The sequence below is a fragment of the Rhincodon typus genome, chromosome 3 (assembly GCF_021869965.1).
Source record: "Rhincodon typus isolate 14 chromosome 3, sRhiTyp1.1, whole genome shotgun sequence".
Lineage (NCBI taxonomy): Eukaryota > Metazoa > Chordata > Chondrichthyes > Orectolobiformes > Rhincodontidae > Rhincodon > Rhincodon typus.
Window position 1 is genome coordinate 45,261,022 of NC_063334.1, and position 14,444 is coordinate 45,275,465.

Consider the following 14,444-nt stretch of genomic DNA (forward strand, 5'->3'; position numbering starts at 1 on the left):
TGTTGCGAAGTCTACAGAAAACTCCCAACATTGTGACTTTACCCTTCCTATTCCTGAACTCTACCCATGATGCCTCAATGCAAGATCCCTCCAATGTGTCCTCTCCCAACACAGCTGTGATGTGATCCATAATCAGCAGTGCAACTCCCCCATCCCTTTTGTTTCCCTTTTTGGCCCTTCTACAACAGCGATATCCAGGAATGTTAAGCTCCAGTCCTTGTCCATCCTTGAACCATGTCTCTATAATGGCAATAACATCATAATTCCTTGCAGTAGTAATCCATGCTCTTAGTTCATCTGACTTACCTGCTACACTTCTTGCATTGAAGTAAATGCATTTCAGTCCTCCAGTCCATCTGAGCCCCACGACTTCCAAATGCCTGCTCTTACTCTGCGCTATGCATATTTCTGTCACACTTTTTTCCCCAGTTCCTGCACTTATTTGCCTAGTATTCTGGTTCCCACCAACATCCTGCCACACTAGTTTAAATCCTCCTGAAGACCTCTGACAAACCTCCCGCCCAGGATATTGGTGCCCCTCCAGTTCACGTGCAACCCGTCCTTTCTGTACAGGTACCACCTTCCCCAAGAGACATCCCAATGATGCATATGTCTAAAGCCCTCTCTCCTATACCAGGTCTGTAACCACGTGTTCAACTGCACTCTCTTGCTGTTCCTAGCCTCACTAGCCTGTGGCACAGGTAGTAGTCCTGAGATTGGTATCCTGGTAGTCATGCATTTTAGCAGGGTTATAGAGATAGAGTACGGAAATGAGAATGGGTCTGGGTGGAGTGCTCTTCAGAGGGTTGGTGCGGACTCATTGGACCAAATGGCCTGCTGTGGGGATTCTATATAAAAGAAGACAATGTTTAAAGATTTGTATGGCTCGTGGTAATGGAAGGATTTCTTGTAACACTCCCACCATGAAGGCCATTTCTGGGCTTAAGAATTTCTCAGTTTTGAAGGTGAAAATTCAAAGTACCTAAAATCACTTCAGATTGGTTTTACACGAATTGAATGTCTACATAAAGGATAATGTAACATGTTCCTGATTGTGGTCTATTTGCTTTGGTTGTTTTAAATTACCTGTTCTGCAGTTTAAAATACTAGTTTTCAATAAAATTAATGTTGAGTCAATAGCACCTTTAGTCCGTTTGTTACAATAAACATCTTAAAACATGAAATCTAGTTATGTCATCCATTCCGCTATAAACAGGAAAATTTATTTATTTTTAAAACATAAATAAATATTTCTTAATCAACAATAATTTTATTATACACATCTAGAGTAGGTGGGGCCTGAACCTCGGCCACTTGGTTCAGAGGTAGGGACATTATCACTGCAGATCGAGAGCCCCCTTGAACTATTAATAATATTCTCCCTGAGAATTTTAACACCTTGTTGAGTTAGGCCTTATTTCTTGAAGTATTTACAGCTGCAGGTTCGTTTTGTTCCTGGTATGTCAATGCAAGATATAATTAGCAGACTAATTAATTACTTAGCTTTAATTAATTTTGAAGTGCAGCTTTCGTTTCACTTCCTTTGTGTTAGCCAGGCACCAAAGATAAACAATCTACAGAAGGTTAAAAGTCCTGCACTTCAATTTCCCTCTTTTGCTGTGACATTGTGGGCTAGATCATTGTTCTCACTGTGGTGGTGGTAATCTGATGAACTGTATAATGGATGGGACTACGTTGGAGACTCATAGATACTTCACCTTGATTATTTCTGATAAAGTGGACTCGTGGTCAAAACTACTGAAGAATGCTGTATTTTAAAACTTTTATTCTTTCATTTTGTAAAAGCTATCTGCTGACGTACTTCCTTCTGTATAATTTTGCGACTGACAATACAGCCGTATTTGTATTTTAACTTGTCTATCACCATGGATTTCTTTTCTCATGATTCAGGGATATAAGAACTGCTCACTCTATATTATTCCCAATGCTAGTTCAAAATACAGTGTTTGCACTGTCAATTATGCCATACATTGACATAATTAAACAGAAAAGTTTCAGTTCATAGTAGATTTGCCTATGAAAGCTGATTTTTGCAGTGTCTGTGCACAAGGAGCTGTGGAAACTAGCCCAAACTGCAAGATAAATTATAACAATTGAATGTTCTCTTCATGAGGTCTACCATTTCCACATACTGACACATTTCCGTTCATATACAGTTTGCATTACTTGTATGACTTTCTATCCGGCAATTACCAGAACAGAATTCAGCATATTCTATAATGGATAATTGGTTTTCTAAACTGAACCCCAGCTAGAGGTAATACTTACTTCGTGACACTCGCACAAGCTCTCCAATGCTGAAGACTCCGGACTTTACAAAGCTGTCTTCTAGATATGCTAAAAGTGAAGAGAGGAAAAATTATTTTAGGTGTATTATTACTTAGTTAAATGACTTCACCTCTGGAAGGATCTTAAATATCAATTCCTTTGAATAAACAGTGACAAAAAAAGGTCACTTTGTAAATAATTGATTCAGATTAGAAGAGCAATAACCTTGCGACGAAGTAATGACTGTTCTCTGCAGCTTTGGACTCTGAGCCTGAAGACCAGAGTTCAAATGTGCTATTCTTGCTGGGTCTGCTTGCCAATCAACAGCCAGAGCAGGAAGATTGGTTTTTCCATCAATGAAAAAAATGAATGGATTTCTTGCAAAATGTTCAACAACTGGCCATCATAGTTATTCTAAAACAGAGTAAGATAGAGATGGAATCGGAATAATAATCCAAAGACGGAAAATGCATAGGCTGAAAAGACAAATATTAGTTTTTTTTTTAAAAATGGCGTTATTTGTGGGCCATAAGCTCTAACAGGGATGACACAGAAACAGTTAAGTTGGCAAAGGCGGCATGTGGTCAATGAAGAACAACTTACATAGCTGTACATCTGAAGAAGGACCTTATTTTTCAGTTTAGGAGCAGCATGATTTTACGTTCCACATCCTGGAGCTACTGTTTATGCAAAGAGCTGATTTTGTCATCACAAATATTAGAAATATTAAAAAATCAAATCAAAAAGTAGCTTATAGATGGGTGTATAAGCAATTTGTATTTCTTAAGCAATGATGTCTTTCCATTCTTGTACATTATGCTATATTACGTTTACACTCTTGTAATTTAAAGTAAAAGGAGAATGTAATGAATAGGATTAGTGCTGTAAATCACATTGACCAAAAGGACTACATTGCCAAGTGATGGTTGTGGATTTGAATATCTATCGCAATGGTGAAGAAGTCTAAAGTACTGTAGATTGGGGCTTCAATTGTCTACACATGTATAAAGAAGAGATCAGAGTTTGCATGCTCAGTTCATTAACACACATTTGAGCAGGCTTTGAATGCAACTTCCAATTTCAACAGTGAAAGAACACAGGACTGGAAAAGTGAGGAAATCGTGGTTGTGCAAGTTGCCAAGTGGAACTGTAAATGATGGATTGGGAGAGAGTGAATGATGTGTTTTGCAGGATGTGGAGAACTTGATTGTATAGCTTGATTGTACAGAACATAAATAATGCTAAAAAGAGGCATGAAATTTTTCACTTTGCAATTGTAAACACAAGAAAACCAACTTTAGAAGCGAGACAACAATTTATACAGAATGACAAGTGAACACTGATGGAGTGGACTATCGTTGACATGGATAGAGTGCCAAGTGTTAACTATCTTGAACAACCAATTAAATTCAAGTCTGGCAGGTAGAATCTGATTGGTCAGGTAATTGCCATGTGGAGCAAAGTATGGACATTCCTTTTTGCCACATAAAGAACAGGGCTCTCTATGCAAACAACAACTTTATATTTCTGTTGGGGTGTTAAAGTACGAGAGATTAAGATGACATCTGCAAGAACTCAAGGACCTGTTAATGCAGGTGCTTCATGAATGGGTGACATGGTGGCTCAGTGGTTAGCACTGCTGCCTCACAGTGCCAGGGACCTGGGTTTGATTCCACCCTTGGGAAGCTGTCTGTGTGGAGTTTGCACGTCCTTCCCATATCTGTGTGGGTTTCCTCTGGGTGATCCAGTTTCGTCCCACAGTCCAAAGATGTGCAGGGTAAGTGGATTGGCCATGCTAAATTGCCTGTAGTGTCTAGGGATGTTTAGGTTAGGTGGGTTAGACATGGGAAATGCAGGGGTAGGGAAATGGATCTGGGTGGGATGCTCTTCGGAGGGGTGGTGTGGACTTGTTAGGCCAAATGGCCTGTTTCCACATTGTAGGGATTCTACAGTTTCTTTCTTGTTTCAACTAGTACATTACTGTTGCACCTTGAACAAGACTATAACTGATCCAAAATAACAGGTTGGATATTTTATTCGTGTTTTTGGAGAAATTGTGTGTAGTTCTTTTCCTGCACTACAAGAATTACTTTAAACTAAGGCAAAACAATAAAGAAAAACAGATATTAATAAGTATGCAGGAAGGAAATGCATACACTTTACATTATGTGAATGTAAAGCCAGAGTTAGCATTATTTATTTATGCTGGGTGATACCCCAACAGGATTTTACTGTGGCGAGGTGGTAGTGGTAGTCATGGGAGTTAAGCTGCTCACCCACCCAGAGGTGAAGTCAATGTCAAAATCACTGTGTTTAATAAAGATGACCATACAACAATTAATAAACTGCCTGTGACCTAAACAAGCAGAGGCTTGACCTCTGTCCTTCAATGTCCTTCAATGTCCCAACCTTGACAACTGTCAACTCTTGCAAGCCAAATGGTGCCAGAACCCAATAGTGGTCCTTGGTGGGACCAAGAAGGCCTGCAGAGTTCAAAGACACCAGGAAGCCCTGGGTTTTTAATGTGGGGAACCACTGCATACTCAAGAGAGCATGCTGGAAGAAAACGATAGGGAGACAAGAATGAAGCATCCTAATGTCCTCATAACCATACATTATCACTCCCTGCATTCAGGATACCTGCCATGAGGCACCCAGAGCTTGACAGCAGAATACCAAAGAGGGCCACTGCTCCAAATATTAATACTAGGAAGAACAGCCATTTCCCTGGTTGAAGAGCCAGGTTTGAGCAGTGTCTTACTATCAACCTCTCACACTCGGTTGATGTGCTGTAAAAAAAATGTGGTCTCTTAAATGGTCATATAGAGCAGGTGCGAGTTTTTCTAGGAATGAAATGACAAATTGGTTGATTTTTGCAGCATATTTTTTGAAGGAAGTATGGAATAACAATTGGGTGATCATCCCATCATCATACAGTTCTAGAGAAATACAGCAAATAAAAGGCTCTTTAGCTCATCATATCTGCGCCTGTCAAAAGCAAACACCTAAATGTCTAATCGCATTTTCTGGCACTTGTTACATAGACTTGGATGCCTTTGCATTGCAATTGCACATTTAAATACTTCTTATATGTTATAAGGGTTTCTTACTCTCCCATCCTTACAGGCAATGAGTTCCAGATTCCAACCATTCTCTGGGTGAAAAGGTTTTTCCTCATATATAGGAAATGATGGTTGAATGGTATTATCACCACACTGTTAACCCAGAGATCCAGCTAATGTTCTGGGGACCCAGGTTCAAATCCAGCTATGGCAGATGGTGGAATTTGAATTCAATAAAAAAATCTGGAATTAAGAGTCTAATAATGACCATCAATCCATTGTCAATTGCCAGGAAAAACCCATCTGGTTCACTAATGCTCAGTAAGGAAGGAATCTGCCATCCTTGCCTGGTCTGGTCTACATGTGACCCCAGATCTATAGCAATGTGGTTGATTCCCAACTGCACTCTGGGCAATTACGGATGGGCAAAAAATATTGGCCTGACCAGTGACATCCTCAAGCTACGACTGAACCAAAAAAACTACTAAACCTTCTGCCCCTTACCTTAAATCTATGCCCCTAGTCACCGATCCCTCCATCAAGTGGAAATGTTTCTTCCTGTCTACCCTATTTATGGCTACAATTGTATACATCTCAATCATATCTCCTCTCAATCTCCTCTGCTCAAAGGAAAACAACCACAATCTGTCCAGTCTCTCTTTATAATTAAAACTCTCCAGCCCAGGCAACGTCCTGGTAAAAAAGGACAAAAACAGAAGTTAACATTTCAGTCTGGTGACCCTTGGAACCGATGTTAGTTAGGAAAATCTTGGTCTATATGTACAAGATAGGGTGGGGGGAGGGGGGTAAGGAGTAAATGATAGGTGGGGATAGAGCCTAAAGACAGACAAGAACAGTTGGTCAAAGGAATTGATAATGATCTGGCTAGGAAGGTGAATAGCTGTTAATGGGGACTGTTAGTGTAATGGCAAGCTATGTGATAACAATAATGGCAAGCTAAGTGATAACAAGGCCTGGTATGTAGGATAGGGGGTTAGGACATGGGAGAGTTCACGTCCTAAAATTATTGAACTTGATCTTGAATCCAGAGGGCTGCGGGGTCCCCAAGTTGAAAATGAGGAGTTGTTTTTCCAGCTTGCACTGAGCTTCACTGGAACACTGTAGCAAGCCAGAGACAGAAATGTTGGCCAGGGAACACAGTGATGTATTAAAGTAGCAGGCAACTAGAAGCTCAGGGTCTTTTGTGTGGGTCGAATGTTATGTTCTGCGAAGCGGTCATCCAGTCTGCGCTTCATTTCTCCAACGTAGAGACCACATTGTGAGCAGTGAATGCAGTAGACTAGATTTTGGGAACTGCAGGTAAAGTGCTGCTTCACCTGGAAGGTATGTTTGGGCGCTTGGATAGTGGGGAGGGAGGAAGTAAATGGGCAGGTGTTGCACCTTCACCGGTTACAGGGGATGGTGCTATGTGACTGTGGAGGATGTGTTGGGAGTGAAGGAAGAGTGGACCAGAGTGTCCAGGAGGGAACAGTCCCTGTGGAAGGTGGACAAGGAAGGAGAGGGGAATATGTGTCTGATGATGGCATCTTACTGGAGGTGGCGGGAAATGCCGGCTGATGCTCTTCTGGATCCTATCACTATTGTGGGAGTGAAGGGAGGGAATAAGGCCGGAAGTGCAGGAGATGGGTTGGACCCACTTGAGGGCCCTGTCCACAACAATGCTGTGGATTCCTTGGTTGAGGAAGAAGGTGAACATTTCAGAGGCTCTCTTGTCAAAGTTGGCCTGATCTGAACATATGCGACAGAGATGGAGGAACTGAGAGAATGGAATTAAGTCTTTACAGGAATAAGGGTGTGGGGATGTATAGTCGAGATGGATATTAGTGGCCAGTCTATAAATCAACATTTTCCTAGCTACCGTCAGTTCTGAGGAAGGGTCACTGGACCCAAAACATTAACTCTGATTTTTCTTCACAGATGCTGCTAGATCTGCTGAGCTTTTCCAGGAAATTCTGTTTTTGTTCCTGATTTACAGCAGCTGCAGTTCTTTTGGTTTTTATTTAACATCCTGCTAAATCTCCTCTGTACCCTTTCTGGTACTATCACATCCCTCATATAATGTGGATTCTCAAACTGCACTCAATACTCTAGCTGTGACCTAGTCAACATTTTGGACAGTTCCAGCATTACCTCCCCACTCTTAAACTCTATGACTTTTCTAATAAAGGAAAGTATATCATACACCTTCTTAACTACTTTATCCACCGTTCCTTTGATCCTTGGTCCTGATGCTGATCATGTGTTTCCTTGCTCGTTTATCCTGCCCAAGTGCATCATTTCACATTTTTCTGAATTGGATTTCATTTGTCACTGATCAGTTCATCTGACCAGCCCATCTATATCCTCCTGTAATCAAGGGCCATCCACCTTACTTCTTATTTACTAATAAGGGGTGAACCATTCAGAACTGAGATGAGGAAGAATTTCTTCACTCAGAGAGTTGTATACCTGCGGAATTCTCTCCCACAGAAAGCTGTTAGGACCAGTTTGAAGGATATATTCAAGAGGGAGCTGGATGTGGACCACGTGGCTAAATGGATCAAGGAGTATGAAGAGGAAGTGGGAATGGGATACTGAAATTGCACAATCAGCCGTGATTACATTGAATGGTGATGCAGGCTCGTATGGCCGAATGGCCTACTCCTGCACCTATTTTCTACGTTTCTATTTATCATGCCATCCAATTTTTGCATCATCTGTGAATTCACTGATCAACCCTCCTACATTCTAGTTAAATCATTTATATAAATCACAAACAGCCAGGACCACAACACTTACACTTGCAGAACCGCACTGGACAAGACTTAAAGTTGGAAAAGCACCCCTCAGCCATCATCCTCTGCTTCCTGCCACTCAGCCAAGATTGGAGCCAATTTGCAAAATTTCTTTAGATACTATAGGTTCTTGCCTTTGCTGTCTGTATCCCATGAGGAACCTCATCAAAAGCTTTGCTGAAGTCCAAGTAGATAACATCAAAAGCATTGCCCACATCTACACACCTGGTCACCTCTTTGAAAAATTCAATCAAGTTGGTCAAAATGATCTCCCTTTAATAAATCCACGCTGACTCTTCTTGATTAATCCCTACCTCTCCATATGCAGATTAATTCCGTCTCTCAGAATTTGTTACAATGTTTCCTCACTATAGAGGTTAGAATAACAGGTTTGCAGTTTCCTGGTTTATCCCTTGCTCCCTTCTGAAATTACAAGCTTTTTGATTTTTATGGCATGTGTTTTTGAAGGAACTGTGGAATAACATTTAGGCGATCGTCCATTGCTCCTCATACTACCCTCTATGAATACCGTTATGGGCTAGACCAAACCTCCTCAAAATATATCAACAAGATAGCCCAGACCCTACTTTTCATTTTATTAGAGGCAATTGTAAGGTGCTGTGTTCCAGATGTGATTCAATTGGTCCACTACTAGGCTTTAAGCAAAATACACTGACAACAGTTGAAATACAAAAAAAATTGACATAACTTTAACTCCATTGAAATATTTTTTAAAAATAATCTATTACTTAACTCCTAATTTAACTACTAATCATCAACTGTTCCAGTATAACAGCATCACATAAACACACCCTTCACAAAGGCAAATTCGGAACATCTCTTAAGGGCACAGTATTGTCACAATTCCCGACACAATGAAGTCATCCAGTTTGGAGCAAGAAAAGCATGTTTCTTATTAATTAATAATGTTAGACTGACTTAGATTAATAATAATAGATTAATAATAAGTATAAAATTTTATGAAGCCAAGGCAGCTGAAATGTTTGCAATATAATTCAGCCATGAGCTCGGGGTATGATAGAACAGGCTTGAAGATTTGGATGAATTATCTCTGTTCCTGTGTTCATGGACCAGTTGGCATAAGCTGCCAGAGCATTCCTTACTAAACTTGTGCCTTACTACAAGTTTTCAAACCCAAATATCTGATGACTGCAAGGGGAGGCAATGGTCTACTGGTATTATCACTGGACTGGTAATCCAGAGGCCCAGAGAGCATTCTGGAGGCACTGGTTCAAATCCCACCATGGCAGATGGTGGAATCTGAATTCTATAAAGTATCTGGAATTAAGAATCTAATGATGACCATGAATCCATTGTCGATTGTTGGAAAAATCCATCTGGTTCACTAATATCCTTTAGGGAAGGAAACTGCCATCCTTAGCTGGTCTGGCCTACATGCAACTCCAGACCCACAGCAATGTGGGTGACTCTAAATTGCCCTCTGAGCAATTAGGAATAAGCAATAAATGTTGCCTGGTCAGTAGCACCCTCATCCCATGAATGAATAAAGGAAAAAAAAAGCTTGTTGCCTGCGTTCATTGCACAGCTTCCAACATTCTCTGCTTTAGTTGCATTAAAAGTTCAATGACATCGGCCACAAAACCAAAACTAATTAAAACTTCTTTGTGCAACTAACTTGTGTCAAGTCTCAGGGTGATAGGTTGAAATCAAACATGATTTTTCAGTTATGCAGCTAGTTTTTATGATCCAGTTCAAAACTTACTTTGTTTACATTGTCCTTGCTTAATTCGGTACGAGTCTCTCACATACTTAACAAGACCCTAACAATGATGTAAAATCTTTGTGTTTGCCAATTTCCAGGGCCAATGTTGATTTTCACGCACAAATAGAAGAAGTCTCTCCTGAGCGTTCTGTCCCGACTTCTTTATGTTCCTTTATTTCTATATTTATATGTTCTGGGTTAAAACTCCAAAGTCCTGTGGACATTTTTAACTTGTAATTCTAAAATTATTTTTTTTAAAAGTGGGCTGATACAATAACATGGCTACAGATGCAAATTCAACGGCTGTCTAAAGAGGGGCAATCCCATGGAATGTCACACCAACGGATGCCAAAGGAACTTCAAATAACAGTTCATCTGACAGTGAAAAGTCTAGCCAAAACAGACTGGATTGTAATCTCACATGGCTACAAAGATAACAAGGGGCTGACAACAACAGCCCTTTCCATTATGAGATAAACTGCAGGCACATCTTGTGTTTTACACTTTAAAGAATACACAGCGACAGGATTAAAAAGACGGCTTTAACTCTATTAGAGTTAACTAGTTAGCTAGTAAACTACAGTCACATCTGGTACAAGAAAGATGACTGTGGTCATTCGAGGCCAAGCTTCATTAGCTTGACCAATCTCAGCTTCATTAACCAAAAAATAAAGTGGCCTGCTTATATACATACGGTAGCTACAAGAGCAGCTCAGAAGCTAGGAATTCTGCTGTAAGTAACTCACCTCCTGACTTCTCAAAGCCTGAAAACCATCTACACGACAGGAGAGTGGTTGAAATTTACATTCAGTTGAGGGAGAGAAGAGTGGATCTGAGACTTTTGTTTCTAAACTTAAATAATGGAAATTATGAGGGCATGAAAGCAGAGCTTGCTCACGTGATTTGACAAATTAGGTTAGAAGTTAAGTGAACAGATATGCAGTGGCAGACTTTTAAAAGGATATTTTAAAAAACAATGAGTAGATACATTCCAAAGAGTAAAAATTATCCTAAGGGATGGACCACCATCTATGGTAAACTAGAAATGTTAAAAATAATATCAATTTTTTTTAAAAAAGGTATGGAATTGTGCAAAGAAATGTGGCAGTTCAGAGATTGGGCAAAACATGTCTTAACAAGTCCAAAGAATGACAAAAGATGAATAAGGAGGGTAAAATTTGAATATGACAGAAATTGAGGTTTTGGTCAAGGATAAAGAAGGATGCATATGTCAGGTATAGACAGCGGGATGGAGTGAATCCCTATAAGTGTATAAAGGTAGTACAAGTATACTTAAGAGGGAAATCAGGAGGGCAGAAACGACACATGAGATAGCTTTGGCAAATAGGGTTAAGGAGAATCCAAAGTATTCTACAAATACATTAAGAACAAAAGAGTAACTAGGGAGAAAATACAGCTTCTTAAAGATCAGCAAGGCCGCCTATGCATGGAACTGCAGGAGATGGGGGAGATACTAAATGAGTATCTTGCATCAGTGTTTACTGTGGAGAAGTTAGATTGAAGCTAGATAAATTGGGGAAATTGAGGGCAGCATGGTGGCTGAGTGGTTAGCATTGCTGCCTCATAGCACCAGGGACCTGGGTTCAATTCCAGCCTCGGGCGACTATCTGTATGGAGTTTGCACATTCTGCCCGTGTCTGTGTGGGTTTGTTCCGGTTTCCTCCCACAGTCCAAAGATGTGCAGGGTAAATTGCCCATAGTACCCAGGGATGTTTAGGTTAGGTGGGTTAGACAAGGGAAATGCAGGGATAAGAGAATGGGTCTTGGTGGGATGCTCTTCGCAGGGGCAGTGTAGATGTGTTGGGTCGAATGGCCTGTTCCCACACTGTAGGGGTTCTATGATTATAAACAGTGACATCTTGAAAAATGTCCATATTACAGAGGTGGAGGTGCCTGGATGTCTTAAAATGCATAAAAGTGGACAAATCCCTTGGACCTGATCAGGAGTACCCGAGAACTTTGTGGGAAGCTCAGGAAGTGATTGCTGAGCGCCTTGCTGAGATATTTGTATCATGGATAGTAACAGGTGAGGTGCCAGTAGATTAGGGATTGGTGAACGTGATGCCACTACTAAAGAAAGATGGTAAGAAAAAGCCAGGGAACTATAAACCGCTAAGAGACAGTAGGAACTGCCGATGCTGCAGTCTGAGATAACAAGGTGTAGAGCTGGATGAACACAGCAGGCCAGGCAGCATCAGAGGAGCAGGAAAGCTGACGTTTCGGGTCCAGACCCTTCTTCAGAAATGAACCGGTAAGTTGTTGGAGAGGATCCTGAGGGACAGGATTTACATACATTGGAAAGGCAATGACTGATTAGGGATAGTCAATATGGCTTTGTGTGTGGGGAATCATGTCTCACTAACTTGATTGAGGTTTTCGAAGAAGTAACGAAGAGGACTGATGAAAGCAGAGCAGTGGATGTGATCTGTATCAACTTCAGTAAGCCATTCGACAAGGTTCTGCATGGTAGACTGGTTAGTGAAGTTAGATCACATGGAATACACGGAGAACTAGCCATTTAGATACCAAACTGGCTCGAAGGTAGAAGACAAGTGATGGTGGAGGATTGCTTTTCAGACTGGATGCTTGTGACCAGCAGTGTGCCACATGGATCAATGCTGGGTCCACTGCTTTTGTCATTTATATAAACAATTTGGATATAAATATAAGAGAGATGGTTAGTACATTTGCAGATGACACCAAAATTGTGGTGTAGTGGACAGCCAAGAAGGTTACCTCAGAATACAATGGGACCTTGATCAGATTGGTAGGTAAGGAATGGCAGATGGTGTTTAATTTAGATAAATGTGAGGTGCTGCCTTTTGGAAAGGCAGATCAGGGCAGGACTTACACAACTAATGGTAAGGTCCTGGGGAATGTTGCTGAACAAAGAGACCTTAGAGTACAGGTTCATAGTTCCTTGAAAGTAGAATCACAGGTAGACAGGATAGTGAAGAAGGCATTCGGTACGCTTGCCATTATTGGTTAGTGCATTGAGTATAGGAATTGGGAAATCATGTTGCAGCTGTACAGGACATTGGTTAGGCCACCTTTGGAATATTGTGTTCAGATCTGGTCTCCCTGTCACTGGAAGGGTGTTGTGAAACTTGAAAGGATTCAGAAAAGCTTTGCAAGAATGTTGCCAGGGTTGGAGGGTTTGAGCTATATGGAGATGCTGAATAGGCTGGGAATATTTTCCTAGAGCATCAGAGGCTGAGGCTGAAGATAATGAATGTAACTCCTCTAGTCAAAAGGACAAATCAGGAAATTATATCTTAACATCTGAAATGGGGAAATGTTAGATGCTGTTATTAAAGCAGAGCAGTCATTTGGATAAGTTCAAAGCAATCATGCAGAGTAACATGGTTAAGATCATAGATCAGAGAATCCCTACAGTGTGGAAACAGGCCCTTCGGCCCAATATGTCCACACTGACCCTCAGAGCAACCCACCCAGACCCATCCCCCTATAACCCACCAAATCTACACATCCCTGAACACTATGGGCAATTGAGCATGCCCAATCCACCGAGCGTGCACATCTTTGGACTGTGGGAAGAAACCGGAGCACCTAGAGGAGACCCATGAAGACACGGGGAGAATGCGCAAAGTCCACACACACACTGTGCCATCGTGCCACCCTAAGTGAAGTTAAGTGAAGCGAAATTCTAATTGACTAATCCATTGGGATTTGTTTGAGGAGGTTAGACATGCTGTGTATAAAGGGGAACCTGTGGGTGTAGCTTACATAGATTTCCAGCGGGTAACTGGCAGCAAAGGTTTATGCTGAAAATAAAATAAGATGTTGCCCGGTATGGGGGATTTTAGCTATGAAGAAAGGTTGGATAGACTAGGGTTATTTTCACTGAAACGCAGGAGGTTCAGGAGGTTGAGGGCCGACCTGACAGAAGATTGTGAATGGCATCAATAGAATGGAATGTATAAGGCATTTTTCAAGGGTGGAGGGGTCAATTACTAGGGGACATAGGTTCAAAGTGTGAGGGGGGGGTGTTTAAAAGAGATGTGCGAGGCAAGTTTTTCACAAAAAGGGTGGTGAGTACCTGGAATGTGCTGCCAGAGGAGGTTGTGGAAGCTGACACAATAGCAGCATTCAAGAAACACCTGGACAAATACATTAAAAAGAAGGGAACTGAAGGAGACGGATCCTGTCAGGGAAGACTGTTTTGATGTGGAAGGGAAAAATGTGTTGGTGCAGTCTCGGAGGGCCGAAGGGCTTGTTCCTGCACTGTATTGTTCTCTGTTCTTTATTTGTTCTAAAAGCTCATGATGTAGGTGGAAACATATTGGCATGCATAGAATATGGCCGATAACAGGAAGCGGGGAGTAAGCATATATGAGTCTTTATGGTTGACAAGATATAACGAGTAGTGTGTGACCTCAACTGTTTAAAATTTATATTTAAAAACATAGGAAAGAATAAACAGGCATATTATCTCAATGGTGAGAAATTAAAAATGTTAATATGCAGGTACAGCCAGTAGTTAGGAAAGCTAATAGAATGTTATTATTTATC

At 41.0% G+C, this 14,444-nt stretch overlaps 1 protein-coding gene across 7 annotated transcripts in view; it reads right to left on the reverse strand.

The window, feature by feature from the left end:
* The window catches only part of LOC109916163 (nuclear factor 1 B-type), a 404,400-nt gene that overhangs the window by 129,265 nt on the left and 260,691 nt on the right, over nucleotides 1-14,444 (reverse strand). For all 7 annotated transcript variants that reach the window (XM_048595246.1, XM_048595245.1, XM_048595247.1 and 4 more), the window contains exon 4: nucleotides 2,290-2,358. In XM_048595246.1, the coding sequence (XP_048451203.1) occupies nucleotides 2,290-2,358 (69 nt within the window). The remainder of the gene's footprint in view (nucleotides 1-2,289; nucleotides 2,359-14,444) is intronic.